Source organism: Panthera tigris, chromosome D2, assembly GCF_018350195.1.
Source record: "Panthera tigris isolate Pti1 chromosome D2, P.tigris_Pti1_mat1.1, whole genome shotgun sequence".
NCBI lineage: Eukaryota > Metazoa > Chordata > Mammalia > Carnivora > Felidae > Panthera > Panthera tigris.
The window spans coordinates 61,437,467-61,462,200 of NC_056670.1; the positions used below are offsets into that span (position 1 = coordinate 61,437,467).

At 40.5% G+C, this 24,734-nt stretch overlaps 1 protein-coding gene and 1 non-coding gene across 2 annotated transcripts in view; both read right to left on the reverse strand.

Annotated features, from left to right (window-relative positions):
- The window catches only part of COL17A1 (collagen type XVII alpha 1 chain), a 51,479-nt gene extending 40,006 nt beyond the window's left edge, over window positions 1-11,473 (reverse strand). The window contains 5 exon segments of the mRNA XM_042960682.1: window positions 1,672-1,803; window positions 2,824-2,928; window positions 4,322-4,366; window positions 6,478-6,540; window positions 11,351-11,473. Of these exon segments, the coding sequence (XP_042816616.1) occupies window positions 1,672-1,803; window positions 2,824-2,928; window positions 4,322-4,366; window positions 6,478-6,529 (334 nt within the window). The 5' untranslated portion in view covers window positions 6,530-6,540; window positions 11,351-11,473.
- A 2,295-nt stretch (window positions 11,474-13,768) lies between these two features.
- On the reverse strand, window positions 13,769-13,875 carry LOC122232186. Its single transcript, XR_006209532.1, has one exon. It is a non-coding gene; the product is annotated as a U6 spliceosomal RNA (small nuclear RNA).
- Between the last annotated feature and the right edge of the window lie 10,859 nt (window positions 13,876-24,734).

Here is a 24,734-nt window from a genome sequence, read left to right on the forward strand (position 1 = left end):
CTGTGCGGCAGCTCCGCTTCAGGGCACATCCCCGAGCTCGTCAGCATGGGGGCCTCCACCTGGCTGCCCTCTTTCAATCACGGGCACCACCATGGCCCCAACCACCTGCGCTTCAATCTCAGACTCTTTCTCCCCCCCTTCCTTAGTACTTAATCAATTGTCAAACATCAATTCTGTCTGCAATGCATCTCACCTCTGCTCCTCTTTTCCACTCCAAATGCTGCCACCCTAGTCCCAGCCAAGTTTTCCCTTCCTTGACCATAGAGCACCTTCTAACTTGTCACCACGTTCTGCCTCTTTCCTCCCCATTCTTCCTGCACATGGCTTCCAGAGTTCTAGTCCTAGACCTCAAAGATGATTGACTTTTTATTCAAAAATCCCGGGGGCTTCTCACTGTGACAGAACAGAATCCAAACATCGTACGCCAGCCCTGAATCTGAGCCCCTCCAGCTCTCTTCACGTCAGCACCTGCTTGCTAGTGAGCCCTGACTGCTGCCTGTGTGTGGCCCCTGCAGGCTGGAGCGACCCACCTCTCCACCAGGCGTCACACATCACACATGAAGGCCCATCTCAAATGCTACCTCCACAAAGAGTCTTCCCTGAAGACTCAGCTGGAAACCATAATCCCCTTCTACTTTATATCATAGTTTTTAACTTATCATCTTAGCTTATCCAGTAGACTACAGGCAACTTGAAGCAAGATCCACATCTAAGTCATTTCAGTATCATTAGGGAGGAAGCATTTCCTCTACCCTTCAAGATCCTTCTAGCTGGACCAAGAAGCAAATTGACATGAGACAGATTAACAGGAGAAAAATCAAATTTAGCTTCTGAATCCACACAGACATGGAAATTCCAGAGACTGGCAACATGATGCTCATTTGAGCTGAGGAGAGGGGTAGGGGCTTGAGCATACAAAGGAGAGAAAGACCCTTAGCAGGAAGGTGAGAGGAGATGGTTGGAAAACAAAGGTTGCCTTATTATGTAAGTAAATTTCCTAAGTAGAGGAGTTTCTATTAATAGCTCTCTTCTTGGTACAAGCAAGCAACTGAGGGGGAGGTAAAGAGCTTTTCCTGAACCTGCTGGGTTTTGATTGCTCTTAACTCAAAATACCTTTCATGCCAAAGTGACCCATTTGGGGGCAGCCTGCCCTTGGCCCCTAGAGCGTCCACTAAAACATTCCAAAAGGTGTTAAATACATGGTAGATGCATGATAAAATGCTAAATGAAGGAATGAATTAAGGGGGTGGGTAAATCAATGAAATCTCTAAGTAGCATGAGTCTGTGAAAGAAACGAAAGAAGAGTGAAGACACGGCAGAAACAGGTAAATAAGGGTGGCCAATAATTTCACCCTCAAAAGATGAGCGAAGTATGGGGCGCCTGGGTGGCTCAGTCGGTTAAGCCGTCCGACTTCAGCTCAGGTCAGGATCTCGCAGTCCGTGAGTTCGAGCCCCGCGTCGGGCTCTGGGCTGATGGCTCAGAGCCTGGAGCCTGCTTCCAGTTCTGTGTCTCCCTCTCTCTCTGCCCCTCCCCCGTTCATGCTCTGTCTCTCTCTGTCCCAAAAATAAATAAACGTTAAAAAAAAAAAAAATTAAAAAAAAAAAAAAAAGGATGAGCGAAGTTATCTGGGGAAGAGAGCAGCGCTCTTGTAAAATCTGTGGGACCAATACCTTCGTATGTTCCGTGGCGGGTGATGTGAGTCTTCCTCTCAAACGTGGAGCCTGGTGAGTTGGGCAGAGTGGAGGCGGGGGAGTGAGCCCTCCTGTAACTGGAGGTGGAGGCATTGCCCCGTGTGCTTCCACCTGCAAGCGGGGGAAAAGCGTAAAGTCTCCCAGGGCTCCAGCAGACCGGCATGTGGTCACACTAAGTACACTCAGGCTGCTCAAAATAAAAAAGGGCCCCGTGGAAGGCCAGAGGACTTCTGGAGAACATTGCTGGAAGGGTTCACCTTGGCATTCCAATGGCCACTCAGAAATGGGAGATGGAATCATGGCTGCTGCCCTTCCCCAGCTGACCATGGCAGGAAGGCAGGGGGCCCCTCTGTGGATGTGGTTACACGTGGCAGCTGAGAGGCTTTGGCAGGATTTTTCTTGAGACGTGGCACTTCACTGTAGCTCACTACTAGATGGACCAGAGTATAACTGGACATGGGAGTGTTCCTTGAAAGCAAACAGCGACCACTCCTCTTGGTCAACCCAGTGTTTTGTGTGTTTTGGGTCTTCTTTTTCAGTGTCAGTCCAAGACTTTTTAAATGGCTTCAGGGGTTAATGTGTGTTTGTGTTTTATTTGGTTTGGTTTTCCTTGCTTTGTTTTGTTTTGCCTTGCTTTGTTTTGTTTCAGTTTGAAAGCTACCCTGAAAGAGTCTTTCACTGGGAACAATAGGCCTGTGTTGGATGCTTGCCCAGTGGAAACTCCGTGTGGGATTGTATGTCACTAGATTCCCTAACAGAGTAATCCAGTCCTAAATTTCTTTTGTTGTTGTTGTTAATTGAAATTATAAACCCTCATGCGTGCACACCCTTCCCTAAAAGAAATGGCTTAAAGAGAGTGATTCAGTGGGGAAAGAGCTACCTCCCTATGAAGCATTCTCGATTACTGTTATTTATACTGGGAACTTAATGAAAATGGATCCCACTGTAAGTAGGCTTCGAATGTGGCCGATTTGAAAGTGTCACAGTGGCTGGGACATGTGTCAGTTACATAGTAATTTTGGGCATTTGGAATGGATGACAAGCAGTTGTGACCCTTCCTCTCCTTGTAGGACTCCCTCTCTCCCTGTCCATCTGTTCTCCCCCCAACCCCATTCACCCCCAGGCACTTACTTGAGTTTATGTAGCCACTGCTGCCATGTGTCAGGCTGTGTTTCTCCAGACGGCTCCCTCCACTAAGAGAGCCTGTTTTAGCATAGCCGTTGCTGGTTCCCCCTTCTGCAGAAACAAGAAGCAGGTGACAATTTATGGGTGGAGTCAGGCCAGGGGATCCCCTCCTTCTCTGCTTGCAGAGATCACCCTTGGCTTATCGCCCATGACCCTCTGGTCCCTTTGCAAGTGCAAGTTGCCATACTGTCATTTTTGATAGAAATATTGAGAACAAATATTCCACCCAATTTAAAAGCAAAGTCTTCTGGGCAGAGCATAGCAAGTTGCTCATTAGGAAAATTTAAATATTAGAAAAGGTAGTTGAGTGAGGAAAAGTTCTGCGAGTCCAGGGCATGGGTTGGGCTGGCGTTTTTGAAATTGCCTGGTCAGTGCCACAGACATGCCAGCCACTAGACTCGCTGAAAGGGTGAGTGACAGCTCTGTGTTGCTGGTGTTCCATGTGGCAGCCCATGGTGCTCTGACCTCTTGTTCCCACCCTCTGTGAGCGAGGCTCCCTGGGGAGCAGGGGTAGCTTTAGGGCTGCATCTCCATTATAGAATCCACTAAACCTGAAGACCTCCTCAGGATAAAAAGTGGATTCAGAGGCCTGACTGGTAGTTCCCTCCTCCCACCCTGTGCTCAGGCTGGATAAGGTTTCTGCCAGGAGTGTCCAGATCAGGTCAATCTATACAGAGAGTAGACTTGTAGTTCTCAGGGGAGAGGGGAGAGGGGCAGGAGAATGGGGAGTGACTGCTTATGGTCATGAAGTTTCCTTTTGGGGTGATGGAATCTTTTAAAATTAGATTGTTGCAATGCCTGCACAACTCTGTAAACATACTGAGAACATTAATAAAAGGAAAGGTCACTAAAGTGAATTGATGCTAAGGGGAGGCTGAAGGGGAAGCCATGCCACTTAATGTCAATTTCAGGAAGCACCTGTCAATTGCAGACCCAGCTGAAGAATCCTCAGAGGGAAAGTATCCTCAATTACAGGCCCCAACAGGAAAAGATATAGGTTGCATGCCTGCAGGAAATCTACGCCTGCAACTCAGCCAATAAGAAGCCATCCATCACCCTGAACTCTTGCTTTTCTCCAACTACTTTAAAACAACACCTCCCAGCTTCTTCCTTCTCCATAAAATAGTCTTCCTTTCCTTTGTTTGTTGCTCTTGCTTGTGGTTCTGCCTTAGTTTGTTCCAGTTTGCAATTTCCCAAATAAACCTGCTTTGCTGGTAAAATGACTGGCAGTTTTATTTTTAACATTAACAGTACTAACAACCATTGAATTATATACTTCAAACTGGTGTGTTTGGTGATTCATAAATTAATGTCAATATAGCTGTTAAAAAAGAGATTTCAGATCTTTTGGATTTGCTCAGCTGAAAAGTACATAGAGAAAAGGTTACATGTGGAGTCCTTCATACATGCCTTACTGAGAAGGAAGCTCTTGGTAGTCACTTACTTGGTGGTAAGGATGTAAGTCTTGTAGTTACTGTTTCCGTAATAACTAGAAAAAGACAATAAAAAGATAAGATCTTATATAACACACTGAATTCCCTGTATGAGGTCTAACATCTCTCATAGGCTCAGCATCTTAAATTAGGTTCAACATAGATTTTTGTATACTTGTGCTTTAAGGTATGTGATCTGACCCACTGTCCATGAAAATATGTGCAATAACAATGGGGTTTAATTTACCTGGAAAATAAGTTAAATCCTTTTGGAACCAAAAGTAGTTACCTGCTGGTTTGAGGGATGACATACTTACCTTGACGTCTATGGCTCTCATTTAACAATTAGATCCAGTCCAGGCCTGGATTCACCTTTGAAGGAGGACCAGGGCCTCAAATCACTCTGAAGTGTGCCAAGTCACACTCTGTCTGCACTACCTTTTCCATATGGTCACCCCATCCGGCTGGGGCCAACACATTATCCTGGCTGATTTCACTGTGAAGCGGATAATTATTTTATACTTCTTTATCAACTGGGGGTGTCCCAAGGACATAATTCATTCCCAAATCATCAGGGCCATTCCTGAGAGTAAGGAGGTGTATGTAGGAAGGCGGGGGTCAGTAAGTCACACTTGGAGCTGGGTGAAATTGGGGATAGATGAACATCAAAGTCAGACTTGAAGAACCAGTCCCTTTGCCTCCCCAAATTGAGTTTCTCTAGATTCCAAGTCATGGTGAGTCTATGGAGGTAACAAAAGCTTCCAGTATGCTTTTTGTTTGTTTTTTGTTTTTTGAGAGAAGAGATAGAGAGTGAGCAGGGAGAGAGGCAGACAGAAAGTCCCAAGCTGGCTCCATGGTGTCAGCACAGAGCTAGCACCGAACTCAGGAGACCATGACCCCATCAGAAACCAGGAGTCAGATGCTCAAGCCACCCAGGCGCCCCACCTTCCAGTATGTCTTAAACACCAGTTAGAAGACCTGTTGCCTTTCTGAATCTCTCTCTCCCCTGCAGCAACATGGGGAGGTGGGTGGATTCCTAGAACCAAAGTGGGGCCAATGTTGTTCTCTGACAGTGACCATCACTGCCTCCTCCCTCTGTGTGGCATATAAAGGAGTACCGATATAGCTGAGATCACGGGTCTTTAACAGCACACTTCTGGGGTGCATGTGTGTGTGTGACGTGTGCGCACATGCCCGGGTATATGTGTGTGTGCATGGTGTACATGTGTGTGTGCATGTTGGAAGAGGTGGTGAAAGGGGAAAAGGTGGAATTTCCTTTGTGCCACTTTAGGCTCTCCTGCTGGCTACTGCTCCATCCCACACCAGTTTTGCTGCCCCAACCCCCTTCCTTTTTCACACTGTATTTTCCTAACTGATTTCTTGTCCTAGCAGGAACCACATTCCATGCATAACAGGAAATGGTTTTTTAGACTAAAATGGCAGCTTGATTTGAATAATAGTCCTTGAGCTTTCACTAGACCTCTCACTGTGTGGACCTTTGGGATTATTGGACACATAAAAATAAATTATTTCTTAACCTAAAGTTCCAAGTCTGTGAAGCCAGAATATTTTCATTAGAGATATATGAAAGTCACAGGATAAATGAAAGAGTTAGAACTGTTTAGGGGACAGTTTAAATGTCTCTGAATTTATCATTTGGGCAGTTTCACAAAAGAAATGTGTCTGTTTTCAATTTCACTGTCGACTGCAACTGTGACACTGGTGTTACTCTAACTCTGTCCCTGCAGTAACTGGGATGTTATTCTTTTGGATTCCTGCTGCCCTGTATTCTAAATAAAGAAATGGTTAAACAACTTATGACAAATTCATTCAACAGAATATTATACAGCTACGGAAAATGCTAATTATGAAAACTGTACATCAAAATGGTAATTTTCATTTTTGAAGAAAAAGCAGAACACGGTTTGATTATAAGTAGGTTAAAATAAAAATCAACAAAAGCCATCTTATGGGAAGGAATAAAGTCTACTTAGGAAACATTTTAAATGATACATTGAAAAAAAAAGCAAAAAAAAAAAAAACCCAAAGAAAACTAAAAATAAATAATTTAGAAGTGATATAGAAGTTGTGATGGAATTAGGAATGAATTATTTACTCTTTCCAATTTTTTTATTACTTTCATAAGGATAATATATTGTTCTCTTACTTCTTTCAGTGACTTCGGTGCCATCGCGCTTGTTTTTCTTGGTTACATCCATACCATAGCCACCTGCAGAAAAGCCAGAAACCACGATCAGCCATGACTCTGACCATCACTTAGGAAGGATAGGTCCCTACTATGCAAGCTGAGAACCAAAAACACTTGATCACTAGAATTCAAGGCATAATTCTTTCATGTACATATTGTTTACAAGTCATTTCCACTTCTTGATTCAGTTCTAAGAAGGAATAATTTAATAGTTCCACTTTGGATTCTATTCTTTTGTGTGGAAAGCTTATTTTTCAGGATCTCATTGACCAGGCTGCCCCCTGATGAGCATTAAAGGGATTACATGGAAGATGTGGTGTCCTGACCTTTGACTATAAAACCTCCATTTTTTGCCAAAGTAACAAACAGCTGAAGGATATCTGTCAGGGCACTTGCTGCTTTTAACAAACTCATTTTGATGTATCCCATAATTTTCAGTGTTCTATTGGAATTCTATGACTATAAGACATTCATGCTTCATTATTCACAGTTTAGATGGGAGAATGATGTTGGAAGGATTTAAATTAGGGGGAAAATCATTGTGTCGTTGGTACTTGTATGGAACTTAGTACTTTTCACAGTATGAAATTTTCCCTTTGTAACAAGCTAGCCCATGATGCTTATTTGCAGACATGAGTAGGAAAAATATATGAAGAAAATGTGTAAAATCTACAGAAGTACATAGGAAAAGACATATCTGTGTGTTATCTATGTTGCCCCTTCACTCACTGCTTCTGGAAGGGAAAATCATTGAGATCTTGTCCACTGTGTCCTGAAACATAGATGGGCTGAGGCCACTTGACAGCAAGAAGCTGGGTGGGGGTTCAGGTTTAAACACACAGGAGACACAACAGGGTTCCCCACCCACCTGGGTTCTCGTTGCTGTGCTTCTCAGTCCCATGTTCTGGGAGGACGTGAAGTCTGGCTTTTCCTGTGGTTCTCTCTCCTCCCTCTAACCTTCCCTTCCTCTTTTGGATGCAGTTCAAATTGGATTCTAGAATTCTGGGCAAGCCACTCTGCCCAGGATTCCCCTTGCTTGAAGATTTCTCCTTTCAGTCTTTTTTACCTGCCCAGTGATTGTAGGGTCAACTTATCCATTAGGCATAGAAGGCACAGTGCCCAATCCTGTCATACTTTTAGGCACCTACAAAAGTGTTTCAATTTCTTTTTAAAAATCAGAAGAGAAATGAACACAATCCAACCTGGTTCATATTCTTTCAATGCAGTTATAAAATATAACTTTTAAGATGTTTTGTTTTGTTTTGTTTTGTTTTTAATGGATGAAGGGGTCCACAAAATAACAAGCATCTAGGGCCCATGAACGTCAGAATGCAGGCCTGGGTGACTTCCCCACTGAAAACCAAGACCACAGGAAGGAGACAAGCTAGCTGCTCAGCTATCCTGTGGAATGAACCAAGATCAGCACAGGTAGCCTCAGGGCCTGGGTGAATGTGCCAACTTCTTGCTCACTGGAGTTTCTTAAACAGAGCTCTAGGCAAAGAATGAGGCATCATGGAAAAATTCCTGGCTGGATCTGAGAAGCCACAGAAAGTCTTTGCAGGTATGTTTCCTAGAGCCAAAAAGGAGGGGCTCCATAAATAATTTCACAAGGGAGACCAGCGTCATTAGAAGGCCAAACCTGGCCTATGTCTGTGTCTGCCTTCTGGCTATAACTTATATGACTATTGTCATGCAAACATACATGTAACCATACATTGTCTTTGAAATCTTTTGTTTAAGCAGTAATTGCCTTTGGTACCTCTGAAGCCTGCTCCACCTTTTTTTTTTTTTTTTTTTGATTGGTCATTACCTGTGGACCAGGAGACATTTTGGAGATTAAACATTCAAATGGACCTGGCTGCCAGTAGAGAGCCACTGAGGGGGACACCTGAATTGGTATGAAATGTTATCCTGAAAGGAAGTGTTTATAACAATCCAGGGAAGCTTTTACTTCCTGCAAGTTATTGCTTATTTTAATCTGTTAAAGCAAGCTGCTGTCAGCAGCTATACATATGGGTTTGGCTAGGTTTATTTTACTTGCAGCCATCAAGGCAGACTGATGATAGCTCCAAGTGATCAGGGTCTCGGTGTCCAGGCAGCAAACCCAAGGAGTGTTTTGTTGTTCTTTCTGTAACCAGGAAAATAACCCACTTTCCTAGGCACACTCATCTTGTTCTTAAGTTCCAAAGATGGAGCCTTGAGATGTGCTGCAAAATGTAAAGGGTTCCTCAGCTCCCGAAAGGCACAAGGACATCACCTGCTAAGAAATCAGATACCCTCCTCCAGGGCCTGGGGGATCCTTACTAGAAGGTACTCTGGGAAAGAATGTGCCCAAGGTAGGTGCAGGTGGATGGACCCCTGCTTCTTGGCCTGAGGCCCCTCAGATGGCTGTGTCCCATGGCCATACAGAATGATTTCTTAGGCCTGGAATACAGAGGATGGAGTTCTGATGACTGTCTCAAAATCTGAGACAGACTTTGAGCTGACTCCCAGACTGATAGTCTGAAGTGGTAGGGATGTGCTAGGAGACAGATTCCTTTAGACCAAAAACTTAAGATGAAATTTTTTTAAGTGATTTATCAAATGGAAAGCAATGGGTCGAGGCACAAACCTTGACTGGGATGGTCCCATGGGATCTACAGCATTCCCAAAGGACTTCCTTTTCAAACATTTTCAGTGCAGATAGTTTTAAGAGGTGCAACACTGGGGAAAGGAGACTGGCAGGCCCGGGCATGTGCGGAGGCTGCCTCTTCTGGGCGTGCTCACCCACTGTGCTTTTCTCCAAAACACTACTTAATGGAAGCACTGTCAAGTCACATAATTTTTAACTCCTTAATTTTAACTTCTTTGATGTTTGGGCCATTTCACTAGAATCAAGGAAGGGCAGATCACTAGGTTCTCAATTCCAAAACTATGCTAATTTCCATCCATAGTTCTAAGGGGCTGCTTTGTGATTATTTCATAGTTAATGATCTTTTGAAGATGTTTCTTTTTTCTACTTTTTTGAATTTTCTTTTCTTTCCACTTCATTTAAATGTCACATTCACCTAAAACTATTCCCAGGATGACGTGGAGAAAGACCCGCACACACAAGGACAAACTGCTATCAGGGGTAGTAAACTATCACACTGACCTTATTCTAATGACCCATGAGACCCTTGGTCTTTAGTAAGGAAGGGAACGGAGAAGCTAAGTGTTCTTATTTTAGGAATTAATCTTTCTATAGTCTGCTAAGGAATCGCAAGTAATTTTTACAGCTTCTATTACTCCATTCTCTGTACACTTCAAATTTTAAAACAAAGCAACAAAATGGTCCAAATGTGAGAAAACCATCCACTAGCTATGATCTGTTAGCACAGAAGGAGCGAGCAGCGTGATGGCCAGGAAAACCAATGTCCTAGGGTTGATGGTCTCAGCGGTTTTTATCTCTGCAACATCTCGGCAATGGGTGTGCCACCTTTGCTACATTTGGCATCCTTGATTTTTATCACTTGAGGTTGGGGGATTTGGGGCACCAGCTTTGTGATCATGCCTCTTGGTTACAGCCACATTTCGTTAAGTCCGGAGGCCGTTAACAATAGCAGAAAAGCCCAAACCACGTAGACATAGACTCCTTTTGGCCAGACCTAATCTAAGAATGGGGTTAGTTCTTAGGTGGGATCAGTTTCATGAATCGGAGTTTCCATCCAAGATTGAAGCAAGACTCTTTAACTGCCCCCCATGTAAACTCTGATTGGATTTGTGTGGGTGTTTGAAGGGGCTCAGAGTACAGCTGGACACTCTGATTCTCTGAGGGGCATACATCAGGGGCCGGATGTCCTCTCTAGTCTAGTTCTGACTTAGATCTGTGACTTAACTCCAAGAGAGAGCAGATAGGGGTGAGAATAAACAATTTTGCTTTTCAAATGGCTATCTCTTAAAAATAGCACTATATTTTATGGATATTAGCAAATTCAACTATTTGCTACTCAAACAAAGTGATGTGCCAGAGGCTTTGCCTATCCTTCAGAAAGCAAAGTGGCAATTTGTCTTTGAGAAGTTAGTGCAGTCCAGTGAGATACTGAAGTTGGTAAATTCTCACACCAAAATGATTTAGGGGTGGGGACAAATTAACCAGTAAAAGTGTGTGCACAGACAAAATTTTCTCTCTCTCTTTTTTTTCTTGTTCTAAGTTTGACACCAGGAAATTCCTGGATTAATCATATCATTTCAGATATTACACTTTACTTTAGATTAGCGGCAGTAGTATTTTGAAAGTGTGGTAAACAACAATGTCCATCCATACTTTCGAGTTTAATCGGAACCTGCCAGCACAGAGGTCCCCTGGCAGCCCCTCACCTCTCAGAGCTGAGGGGCTGCTTTGAGAAGCTCCCACTTACCGACTCTTTAACTTCCCCCTCTGAGCTGTTGTCTGCTGTTGAGGGAAGAGAAGGAAACAGAGGTAGCAGGAGAGTGAGAGGCTGAGATTGAAGGAATTACCAACTCTGTCATAATCTAAATGAAACAACTCAACACAAGCCATTTGCAATACTGAAAATACCAAAAAAAGAAAAACAAACTGGCCACTAGAGTCCAAGTTATCTAAATTGGCCTTTCTCTCCTTCCCGCTGATGAATCTTTCTTCTCGTTCCTTTGAAAGACCTGCCCCGAGCAGAGCAGAACGCAGAAACCAAAGTAACCATTTGTGATCAATTAATCACTTCAAGCACAACACTTGAACCTTAACAACTCACTCTTATTTTCTCCCAACAAATACTTGAGTTCTAAACAGCCAATGTCAAACCAAAGTCCCAGAAGAAGGGAGAAAGGGCAGATACCTCCTGTTACTTACCTCCTTTGAGATTTGGAAGGAACTGGAAACAACTTTGAATCAACCCCTCTCTCTCTTTCTCCTCCTGGTGTTTTCTCCAAGATGTTTGCAGGCCCCACTTTTTTTATCCAGACCCAGCTCAGGTGTGTTAGAGCTGAGTGATCTTTCAAAAATGTTCACTTCTCCTGCTCTACCCCTTGTTCCTTTCAATTCTTTGCTCCCTAACAAGTCCTGACAAAGGTGTGTCGGGATTTACAGTGACTCCACCCTTCCAATTATCTGACACTTGCTGCATTTAAAAAAGATCTGCCTCCAGGAACCAAACTTCACAGGAGGCAGAAAGTTTCTCCTACAGGGGTAGGCCCATTAACCATTTATGGGTCCATGGGGAAAAGGGAACAAAGGTAAAGGAAATGCCCTTTATTACTTCTCCTTATCTTCCATAGCCAGAGAACTGCCACAATTTGGTTTTCCCTTTCCTCTCTGCCACAGAATAGTAAAAATCCCAAAATGCATGACTCATGGTGTGGCCAAGCTTCTGGGGGGCCTGTGGTCAACGGGCCCGAGCCCGGAAAACCTATTAAGTTGGCATGGTTTATATTCAAGACCTGTTTCTCCTGTAGATGCCTCTGCCCTCTTCCCTGCATTCTGACCCAAGCAGGGTCAAGCCCACCTGGAGGAAATGGGCCAACTCATTCAGAATAAGATGTTAGTGAATGCAAATATGGCACAGTTGGTGGCATAGGGATTCATTTTTTTTTTTTAAAGGGGCAGCCAGGTAGAGTGGTGTTTACTCCAAAGAGTGACATATTAGTGACAGGACTTTAGGCATTTAGCTACTAAATAATGGATAGATACTGTTGAGGATGGTGAAGGACCTTCTTGCCACTCAAATCAGGCAAACAGTCTCCAGATACCCAAAGACAAGGGTGGATGCCTAGAAACTCTGTGGCCTCAGCTACGTTCCATGGACCCATTAGACTTCCCTAAAGGGTCAATTTATACCAATCTATATACTTCTCTTGAAAGCCTGCTGAGCATCTGGCTTTTCAGGACCCCTAAAGACTAACTTGAGATTCTTGGTATTGGTAATATGGGAGGTCTGAACCTGGGACTCGCTTAGGTGGTATTCCCAGTCCTGAGGAGAGCCGTAGGATTCCTGGAGTATAGCACTAATGCATGTCTGTGCCCTGCCACTGTGGGCACTCACACCACTAGAAGGGTAGCAGGCCACCGAGTACCACCTGCAGCCATCTCATTCCTAAGCTCCCAATATTCTGTGCTGGAATAACCCATTTCAGAATCCTTTCAATGACCTAGAATGTGACACTACTGGGTTCTTGTATCTGGGATGTTCCTACTTACCCCAAATAAATACTTACTCAACGTGTCTGCCCTAGATCTCATGGGAAAAGAGCACTGGAGAATCTGGAAGATGGAGAGCTTTCAGCATAAAATTGACATAAGCCTGCATCATTCATTCATTTATTCATTAATTCATGAGTTAAACGAAAACATGTTGGCTCCTGCTTAGAGCCAGACATTATTTGTTGAGAGTTCAGTGGTGAAATGTAGACATATTCTCTGTCCTTATGGAGTTCACAGTCTGGTGGAACAAGATAGGTCTTAAACAACATATTACTCTACTAAGTCTGCCGGAACAAAATTCTGGTGGCTTACACAACAGAGATTCATTCTCTCACAGTTCTGGAGGCTGGAAGTCCAAGACCAGATGTGGGCAGCTTGGGTTTCTCCTGAGGCCTCTCCCTTGGCTTGCAGAGGGCTGTCTTCCTGCTGTGTTCTCACTTGGCCTTTCTGTGTGTGTGTGTGTGTGTGTGTGTGTGTGTGTGTGCGCGCGCGCGCTCAGCATCCCAGCTGTCTCTCTCTTGCTACATATCCTAATCTCCTCTTACAGGGACACCAGTCAGATTGGATTAAAGCCCATCCTAACAGCCTCATATTAACTACTTCATTAAAAGCCATATCTCCAGGGGTGCCTGGGTGGCTCATTAGATTAAGCTTCTGACTCTTGATTTCAGCTCAGGTCATGATCTGAAGGTTTGTGGGATCGAGCCCTGCATCAGGCTCTACATTGACAGCGCAAAGCCTGCTTGGGATTCTCTGTCTCTGTCTCTCTGCCCTTCCCCTACTCATGCTTACTTGCTCGCTATTTTTCTCCCTCTCTCAAAAATAAATAAACATTAAAAAAAAAGCCATATCTACAGATTGTGGTCACATTATAAAGTAAGGGGGGTTAAATTTCACCATCTAAATTTGGGGGTGGGAGACACAATTTTTTTTTTATTTTATATATAAAATTTTATTGCTTAAAAAAAATCAAGTACTGCCAATTAGCATCATATCCATTCATACGTTATTTAAAACAGATGGAAAATTTTGTGGATTTTTTTTAATGATAGAGTATTATACCATAAAAAAAAAAATATGGAACGCTTCACGAATTTGCGTGTCATCCTTGCGCAGGGGCCATGCTAATCTTCTCTGTATCGTTCCAATTTTAGTATATGTGCTGCCGAAGCGAGCACGGGAGACACAATTTATAACAGATGGTGTGCATACCCCAAACAATTCAGCGCAAATAAAGAAAGAATTCTGGATACTACCAGAGAAGAGAAGAGGAGAGATCATTCAGAGGAGAGGTGGAAGGACAAGTCCTGCTCAGAAGGTAACATTCAGACTGACAGAGGAAGGTTAAACAGAGGTCATACAGGTGAAAGGAGGGATTGAGAATGTTCTAGAATCTAGACAGGGAAGAAAATATTTGAGAAGGCTATGAAGTAGAAGAAGCATGATGAATTTGAGGAAAAGTGATGCCAATCTATTTAACTGTACCAAATGAAGGTAGGTGGCAGTGGGAGGGAAGCTACAGGGAGAACAGGGCCTCATTAGTCAGGGGAGGGAGGTGTTTTAAGGTACATGGAAAATGTTCTTAAATGGACATCAGGAAGCAACTCTACACTGGTACTGTATCAGTATTTGGATTATTAAGAAAGAAGAGAGACTGGAATTAGTGTTTTCTAAGGTCTATTGTGTGCCAGATATTTTACATATGGTATTTTATTTAATCCCTATAGAAACTCTAAGAGTTGCTCTCATTTTATAGCCGAGAAAAGTGAAACTCAGGGAGGTCGAATAATGAGGCCAAAGATTTTACACTTAATAAGTGGCCCTAAATGGAGTTGATGATTGATCATAACTACCTGATAAAGCCTCCATACAAAACCAACAGTATGGGGTTCACAGAGCTTCCAGGTTGGTGAACATATCTGCGTACCAGGAGGGTGACACATCCCAGGTCCACACGGACAGAAGCTCAGGTGCTCAGGAATGTCCGAGACCTCACCCAATGCATCTCTTAGTCTGGTTGTTCATCTATATCCTTTATCATGTCCTTTAATAAACTGATAAACATAAATAAGTGTTTCCTTAAGTTCTGTGAGCTGCTCTGGCAAATAAGTGAATCCAAGGGGGAGGAGGTCACAGGAACCTCTGATTTGTAGCCAAGTTGGACAGAAGTTGTGGGTAACCTGGGGACCTATGACTTACAACTGGCATCTGAAGTGGGGGGCAGTCTTGTAGCACCAAGCCCTTACCCTGTGGGATCTGACTCTATTTCCAAGCAGACAGTGTCTGAATTGAGTTAAATTTTAGGACACACAACTGGTGTTGCAGAGTTGTCTGAGGAGGGAACCCCCCTCCCCCCACTGACTTTTGGTGACCTAAGCATCCAAAGTGTTGCAGGCTTGGTAGTGATGTGAGAGTAAAGGAAGACACAGGAGGAGGAGTGGGTTTGTTTTTTGTTTGTTTGTTTTTTTTTACACAGTGGCAGAGCCTATATTCCTCCAACCCTCATTACCCATTGCCTTGTGTATCATTAAAATTTAAATATGCCCATGGCTTTGGGATGAAAGAAAGTAAGCAATATCAAAATAGATCAGGCCTGAGAGCAAATGACAACTTAAATCAGAGCAAAAACCATCTGAATAGTGGGGATATTTGCAGTCAAGAGCATTATGGTGTTGGTATAGTTTATTGATGCTTTTAGATAAAAATCTGTCTATTAGGACTTGGCAATCATGGACCAAACAGTTATTTAACTATAACCAAATATATAAATATAAAACCAAACATGCTACCCAACCATTGGAATCAGCATGGCTTTTTTTTTCCCTCTCCCCTTGGGGTCCTATAATAACATTGGTACTCTCCAGGGACAATGGAAAAGTCAGACCCAAAATAGATAAACCCTAAAGTAATTCATCCAAGATCCTCTAAGCTAACTCAATAGCTAATAAGCCTGTGTGCGTGTGTGTGTGTGTGTGTGTGCGCGCTATTTACACAGTCCTGTACTAGGCACTTTGGGAAAGAAGGAAATTAAAAGAATTCAAGTGTTTATATTCTACTCAACGTTCACCATTTATCGTGCTTGCAAAAATCATTTATTTATTAAAAAAATTTTTTTAATGTTTGATGGAGAGAGAACATGAGCAGGGGAGAGGCAAAGAGAGGGAGACAGAGTTGGAAGCAGACTCCACACTGTCAGCACAAAGCCCTGTCGTCTCAAACCCACGAACCATAAGATCATGACCTGAGCCAAGGTCAGACGCTGAACCAACTGAGCCCCTTAGCAAAATCATTTATAAGAAGACATTACCTTGGTACATGGAGTGAAAGAAATCTTATATTCATTCAACATTCATGAATTAAGTTCCTACCATACTCCTGGTACTAAGGGAGTTGTCTTTTACATGTTTTAAATTAACCAGAAAACAACAAAATCCTTGCTAAAATGAAGGAACAAAGAGTCAAGGTTAGGAAGTAGCAGTGACTAAGACACCGGAAAGGTGTTTCTTGTTCCCTCCTCCATTCAGAGCTTTGTTAATGAGTCACATTTCATCAATTTGTGATGGACTAGAAAGAAAATTTCCTTAAGAGGCAACCGGAAAAATATTCATCCACTCCAAATTATCTACTGACTTTTAAATAGGTTGGGGAGAAAGGGTGTCTGTTCACGTGTAGCCCAGATTGGCACCTGGTGCCCAGATTCTCATCACTTGCTGAGCAACGTGAGTGTGGGTGGACCCTGTTTTACATGGTTGCCAAGTTTCTGAAAAGTGATGTGTAAATCCACTTTTTAGTAACAGGGTGAGTGTTTTTTGTCAAATGACTATTCACTGCTTCATTAATCTTTGTGAACACAGAGTTTTCTTTACTTACTTGGCTTAAAGGAATGTACCCTATCAGTGGATTTCTACCAATTTCGTGACCCTTTTATAAAACATCACATGGTAGTGATATGTTGTTCTCATGAAACTTTCATCCAGGAATCCTGAGGCTTTGGGATATGCTTGCCTTGCATTCCTAAGAGACAATAAGAAATTCACTGAGAAGGAGGTGAGAGAAAATCATTTTATATTTAATGAGATAATTCCAGTATCTACAGTCATTGATTCAGCTCTTTTGTCAGATAGTAAACCCACTAATTAAAAAAAAAAAAGAATTCCTACATATTAAAATAAAAACGATACAATAATTACTTGTTGCAGTTTGCTACCATCTTTCTAAGACTAGAAGGACATATTTCTGCCTAACTTTCTCTTTGGTTGCATGTACTCCTGGATAAGAACTCCCTGTAAACAATGATGACAATAGCATATGTCAGAATTATGGAGCAAGTTGGCTTTTGGGAGAATGCAGCTGAGAAATAGTACCAACTCCTGCCCTTCCGCATGTGGGCTTAAGGTCTCCATCTGCTTTTCCTCTCTCTAATAGTTCTTGAATTGTTCCCAAACTGTGTTCCTTGCTGCCTTTATTATAACAGAGCACCTGGTTTCTTTCCTTCCATTTCTAATTTCAGATCTATTTACTCATTTACCCACTCAGAACCCATAAACATTTGTTGAATGAATAAACAATTACCTATTGTCTACTGTGAACATGGGATTGGGTGTATAGACACAATTGAGGATGAGATGTAAAACATACCTTTAAGGAATTTACAATACAAAAAAAAAAAGATATATGGATATCCAGCTGTGGGCGTCACCTAATGTTTCATGAAAGAGATGTCATTTGAGTTGGACTGAAAAAGATGGGTGGTATTAAGAAGCTGAAGGTGGAGCTGAAATTTCAAGCACAGGATCCAGCATGAGAGGCACAGACACAGGAAAGAGTAAGTCTTGGGTGGAGGATGGTAAAACATACCATGAAAAAGGAGGAGATAGGGAGAGGTTGGAGGTATAGGGTGTGCCAGCTGGATCATGGGGAATCTGAAATGCCAGCCTGAGGAATGTCTACATCGTTCCATGGGTGAGAGGGATTTATGGGAAGTCAAAAAATGGAATGATGAGAACTTGGTGGAACAAAAATTAATATGGTGACAATGTAGAGTGGACCAGAAGAGATGAGATAGTGAGACCAGTAAGGACACTAGGGCAATAGTTTAGGTGAAAGATAAAGGCTGAAGTTTAGCAGGGAAAAGATGAAAAAGGAAAAGAACCAAAGGGGCCAATATCAGGGAGGTTGGGCAGACACATTGCATTTAGTGATTGCTGCTAGGATGACAAAGAGAGTAGGGCTTAGGATGACACTGAGATTTTTCCAAGCCAACCACTGACCACAGCAACTTTCCTCCTTTTCTCTCATTCAAAAGGCCACCTTCTACCTTCCTCAAGATGCCATCTGTTAGAGCTTGCAGGAGGATATGGGAGAAAAAAAGATCATTCCCTTGGTTTGGACTTTTCCCTGCTTCCATTTTTTTGTCCTATGTTCATTACCTAACACATGGGAGGTATAAAAAATGGCTTTATTTTCTGTCTTGAAGAATTTAGATATTAAGACAATGGGATAATACTGGAATATATTACCTGTAGATAATATACTTAATTAGTTTAAAACCATCATGTGTTATTGCTAACACATGCCCTACTAAATTATCTATAATTCTTTTCATTTTTTTCACAATAATTATTTATTTAAGTAATCTCTATATCTAATGTGGGGCTTCAGCTTACAACCCTGAGATCAAGAATTGCACGCTCCTCTGACCTAGCTAGTCAGGCGCCCCTGTAACTTGTTTCTAATAATAAATATTTATAGATTACTTTTTATCAAAAGACAGCAATATGCCAAAGAAAAATATGTGAAGTGTTACTCTTAGCAGTTGCTTCCCTTTCATAATCAGAGAAAATATATACCTTAGATTCCAAAAGATTCCCCCATTTATGGAAGAAATGAAAATCCTCCTATCTGGGCTGGAAGTAATTCCTCTGTTTGGAACTGTTTACCTGCCCACACTGGCAGTGTTAAACCTCTCTAAGAGCTGGGGTAAGCCAAGTTATTCATACTTTATTTGCTCAGAAATTACATAGAAGGGATGTCAGAAGCATCAAGGAGATTATAAGTTCAATATTGCTCATAGAAAAAAAGATGAGCTCTCAAGAATGAGTAACCGAATGTAAATAGACTAGTTGTTTAAATAGACCAATATGTTAGGCCTGATCCCTACTGGGGAGCAAGGAAAAACAATTCAACAAAATAGCAGGAAGCCACATGACAGATGGATTTACTACTGGATTTTAATGGCCTTTAGCCCAAAGATCTGAAATGTCTGCATCAGGTGATGAGCATTTTCTTGTACTATATTCCAAGATTCAGAAGATGGGCTTGGCTCTCATAAAACATGTCCACACAAGGACCATCTTCATTCAGATGAAGACCACACCCTGTTATCTAGTTTGTGGTTACCACTGTTTTCCTCATGGGTATATCTCTAATATATAGACTCACACTGAAATCAGGTCTTGTTCCCTGACATGCTCATTGACTCAACATTCCAGTGATTATAACACTCATCTAAAAATTTCCAAACTATTCTTACATCAGTGGTTCCCAGCTTGTGTTTTGGGGCCCTTGGTGTTTTAGCCATTTGCCAGAATCAGACGTAAATCAGATCATTTAAGTCCAGTAAAGTTTACCCTTTTTTGTGCCCCATGAGTTTTGACAAATGCATATAGTTGTATAGCCACCACATTCAAGATCTAGAACAGTTCCATCCCATCCCCAAGTTCCATTGTGTACCATTGTAATCCATCCCCATCTAGAGCCCCTGTCAACTACTAATCTGTTTCCTATTGCTATGGTTTCCTTTTTCCAGGTTGTCATGTAATGGAATCCTACAATACATAGCCTTCTGAGGCTGGCTTCTTGGACTAGAACTTGAGATTCATCCGTGTTGTGAACATTAGTTTGCCTCTTTTTATCACTAAGTAATATTCAATTTTTTGGATATACAATTTTTATACATCCATATGTTGATGGCCATTTGAATTGTGTTCAGTTTTTGTCAATTATGAATGAAGTTTGCTTTAAACATTATGTACAGATTTTGTGTGAACATAAGTTTTTTATTTCTCTTGGACAAATACCTAGGTGTGGAATGCTGACCTAGGTAAATATAGATTTAATTTGTTAAGAAACTAGCAATTGTTTTTTTAAAATGTTTGTAACATTTTGCATCTTCACCAGCATGTATGAGAGCTCATACTGTTCTATGTCTTTGTCAGCTGTTGGTATTGTACATTTGTTTGATTTTCATCATTCTAGTAAGTGTGGAGTGGTATTATGTTATGGCTTTAATTTGCATTTCTCTGTTGACTAATGATGTGGATCATCATTTCATGTGCTTATTTCTCATTCATTTATTTTCTTTGGTGAATTATCTGTTCAGATCTTTGCCCATTTTCCAATTGCATTGTTTTCTTATTATTGAATTTTGATAATCCTATATATATTCTGGGTATAAATCCTCTTTGAGGTGCTTTTGCAAATATTATCCTAGCCTGTAGCTAGACTTGTCGTTTTCTTAATAGAACACTTTGGAGAGGAAGTCCAATTTATCATTTTTTTCCTATTATGAATTGTATATTAAAGCCATGTTTAAGAAACATGCCCAACCCAAGTTCATGAGGATTTTCTCATATATTTTTTCTAGAAGTTTTATTATCTTCAGCTTTAAATTTATAACTGTGAATCATTTTGAGTTAATTTTTATGTGAGAGGTATCTATTAAGGTTTGTTTATTTTTTTTATATAGGGTGTCCAATTGTTCCAACACCATTTGTTGAAAAGATGATCCTTTCTCCATTGAATTACCTTTGCAAATTTGTCAAAAAATCAATTACTTATATAAGTATTGGTCTCTTTCTGAGCTATTATGTGCCATTGATCTATGTGTCTGCATCTATTGACACAAATATGTGATTTTTCTCTTTTAGCCTATTGACGTGATGGATTGCAATAATTGATTTCAAATGTTGCACCAGTCTTGCATACCTGGGATAAATTCCACTTGGTCATTGTGTACAATTCTTTTTACACATTGATATGGTTGATTTGCTAAGTTTTTAAAAAAATTTTTAATGTTTACTTGTATTTGAGAAAGATAGAAGACAGTTCATGAGTGGGGGAGGAGCAGAGAGAGACTGAGACAGAATCTGAAGTGGGCTTCAGGCTCTGAGCTGTCAGCACAGAGCCTGATGTGGGGCTTGAACTCACAAGGGGTGAGATCACAACCTGAGTGGAACTTGGATGCTTAGCCAACTGAGCCACCCAGATGCCCCTGATTTGCTAATTTTTTTGAGAATTTTTATGTCTATATTCATGAAAGATATTGGTCTCTAGTTTTCTTATAGCATTTTTGTCTGGTTTTGGTATTAGGGTAATTCTGGCCTTATAGAATAAACTAGAAGTATTTCCTCTGCTTCTAATGTCTGAAAGAGATTGTAGAGGATTGGTATAATTTCTTCTTTAAATGTTTGGTAAAAGTCACCAGTGAATATATCTGGGACTGATGTTTTTTTAAAATAGGTTATTATTGATTCCATTTCTTTAAGAGATATAAGCCTATCCTAATAGTCTATTTCTCTTTGTGAGTTTTGGCAAATCATATCTTTCAAGGAACTGGTCTATTTCATCTAAGTTATCAAATTTGTGGGTGTAGAGTTATAGTGATTCCTTAAAAAAAATTTTTTTTTAAGAGTTTTTTTTAAAGTAAACTCTATACCCAATGTGGGGCTCAAACTTACAACCCTGAGCTCAAGAGTCACATGCTCTACCAAATGAGCCAGCCAGGCGCCCTATAGTTTTCTTTTATTATCCTTTCAATGTCAGTAGGATCTGTAGTAATGTCCTCTCTTTCATTTCTGACAGTAGTAAATTATGGAGTCTCTTTCTTAGTCAGCCTACTACAGGCTAATCAATTTTATTGATCTTTTCAAAGAACCAACTTCTGGTTTTGTTGATTTTCTCCATTGGTTTCTTGTTTTCAATTTCATAGATTTTTGCTATAATTCTTGTTATTTCTTTTCATCTGCTTCCTTTGGATTTAATTTGCTCTTTTTCTCATTTCCTAAAGTGGAAACTTAGATGATTGATTTTAAATCTTTCTTCTTTTTTAATATTAGCATATGATGCTATCAGTTTCCCTCTAAACACTGCTTTAACTGCATATCACAAATTTTGATAACACATATAGTGTTTTCATTTAGTTCAAAATACTTTAAAATTTATCTTGGTATTTCCTCTGATTCCTGTGTTATTTAGAAGAATGTTGTTTAATCTCTAAGTATTTGGGATTTTCCAGTTATCTGTTGTTTTCTAGTTTAATTCCATGTCATTGAAATCAGACATGTCATTGAGACCATCCCCTCTCCCACAACCCCTCTAGTAACCCTCAGTTTGTTCTCCATATTTATGAGTCTCTTCTGTTTTGTCCCCCTCCCTGTTTTTGTATTATTTTTGTTTCCCTTCCTTTATGTTCATCTGTTTTGTTTCTTAAAGTCCTCATATGAGTGAAGTCATATGTTTTTTGTCTTTCTCTGACTAATTTCACTTAGCATAATACACTCCAGTTCCATCTACATAGTTGCAAATGGCAAGATTCCATTCTTTTTGATTGCTGAGTAATACTCCATTGTATGTATATACCACATCTTCTTTATCCATTCATCCATCAATGGACATTTGGTCTCTTTCCATACTTTGGCTATTGTTGATATTGCTGCTATAAACATGGGGGTGCATGTGTCCCTTGGAAACAGCACACCTGTATCCCTTGGATAAATGCCTAGTAGTGCAATTGCTGGGTCATAGGGTAGTTCTATTTTTAGTTTTTTGAGGAACTTCCATACTGTTTTCCAGAGTGGCTGCACCAGCTTGCATTCCTATCTTTTTTTTTTTTAACATTTATTTATATTTGAAAGAAAAATAGAGAGTAGGGGAGGCGTAGAGAGAGAAGAGACAGAGGATGCAAAGCAGGCTCTGTGCAGACAGCAGTGAGCCAGATGCAGGGCTTGAACTCACAGACTGTAAGATCATGACCCAAGCCTAAATTGGACATTTAACCAACTGAGCCACATAGGTGCTCCTGAATCTGTCCATTTCTGATAGAGGCATGTTGAAGTCTCCAACTATGATAGTGGATTCGTCTATTTCTCTTTGAAATTCTATTACTGTTTGCTTCATAATAGTTAGATGCTCTGGTTTTAGGTGCATATACATTAAGGATTGTCCTGTCTTGTTCTACAATTGACCTATTCTTTATGCAATCCTCTTCTTTATCTGTGATAATTTTCCTTGCTTTGAAGTCTGATTTGTCTGAAATTAAAAAGCTATTCCTACTTTCTTTACATTAATAATAGCATGGTATATTTTTTTCCATCTTTTTATTTTCCATCCATACTTTTGATCTATATGTGTTTTTATATTTAAAGTAGTTTTCTTGTAAACAACATATAATTGGGTCTTGTGTTTTGATCCACTCTGACAACTGTGTCTTTTAGATATTTAGACCATAGACATTCAAAGTGATGATTAATAACAGCTGGGTTAATACCTATCATGTCTGTTACTGTTTTCTTTGTTACCCTTTTTCTTTGTTTCTATTTTTGTCTTCCATTCTTTTTCTTGCCTTTGTGATATTAGTTGAGTGTTTTATATGATTCCAGTTTCTCTCCTTTCTTGGTTATACCTCTTTTTAAAGGTTTTTTTTTTTTTTTTGTTTTGTTTTTTACTGGTTGCCCTAGAGTTTACATTTACAAGTAAAGTCCACTTACACATAATACTATACCACTTCATGTTAGTATGAGTATCTTACAATAGCAAAATAATTCCAACTCCTCCTTCCTGTCCTTTGTATCATTGCTGTCTTTCATTTTACTTACATATAAGCATATATTATATACATAATATATGTACATAATACATATATGTATTATACATACACACACATGTTGTACACATACACACAAAATATATTTTGAACAAACTGTTGTCTGTTAGGTAAATTAGTAATAAGAAAAATAGAAGTTTTTATTGTACCTTCATTTATTCCTTTTTCAGTTCTCTTCCTTACTTTATGTAGACCTGAGTTTCTGACCTATATAATTATCCTTTTTTCTAAAAAACTTCTTTTAACATTTCTTAAAAGACCTGTCTATTGACAACTCACTCCCTCAATTTTTTTTGTCTGAGTAAGTCTTTATTTCTGACTGACCTCTTTTATTACTATTCTTGTAGCAGACATCGTTGGCAGTAATGGTATCCAATCATAATCTCTGTGATTTCATTTGAGACTGGTTCAGTGGGCAGATATCTGTTTTTTCAGTAGCAACATTAAATATTAAGAAAGCATGACATGTGCTATTTGTTGCAGTATTTGACATTTATCCTCAAGAAAAGCACACACAAGGTGATTTGCCTTTATTTGATTTCTTTAATCCACAAAAGAATACAAATCATTAACAGTGTGGTGAGTGTTGTGGACTTTGGTGTAATGGATAGGATTTGACCAAGCATTTCCAGAGTATTTGGAAGGAGAATCGGGCAGTACATGTCAACTTATTACCATGGCTCTGTGCATAGTCTTCTGTATAGACTGGGAATGTATTATCTGTTATAGTGGTCATGGTGGCAGCTTCTCAATTCTACCCCGACACTTTTCCTTTTAACCTACTGCCCTTGTTAATGATGGATTTAGGAAGGAACTGTGACCCATTTCTTGCCAATTGTACATGAAGAAAGCATATCTAGGGACTTTTTGGGAGAGGCTTATTGCTTCTAAAGAGACAAAGAAGAGATAAGCCTTTCTTTTTCAGGATATTGTTATGTCTGGATGTGATGTAGAATTGTTAAAACACTACAGCCACAAGAGCAAAATCACCACAGTGAGGAGATGAGAATTGAAAACATCCTTGTTCCTCAATGACAACACTGAGAGCCAGAATAAATAGTCATGGAGCCACCCTATCTCTGGATTCCTTGGATATAAGATTATAAATTTCCTTATCTTTTTAAAAAATATTTTATTTATTTTTGAGAGAGAGAG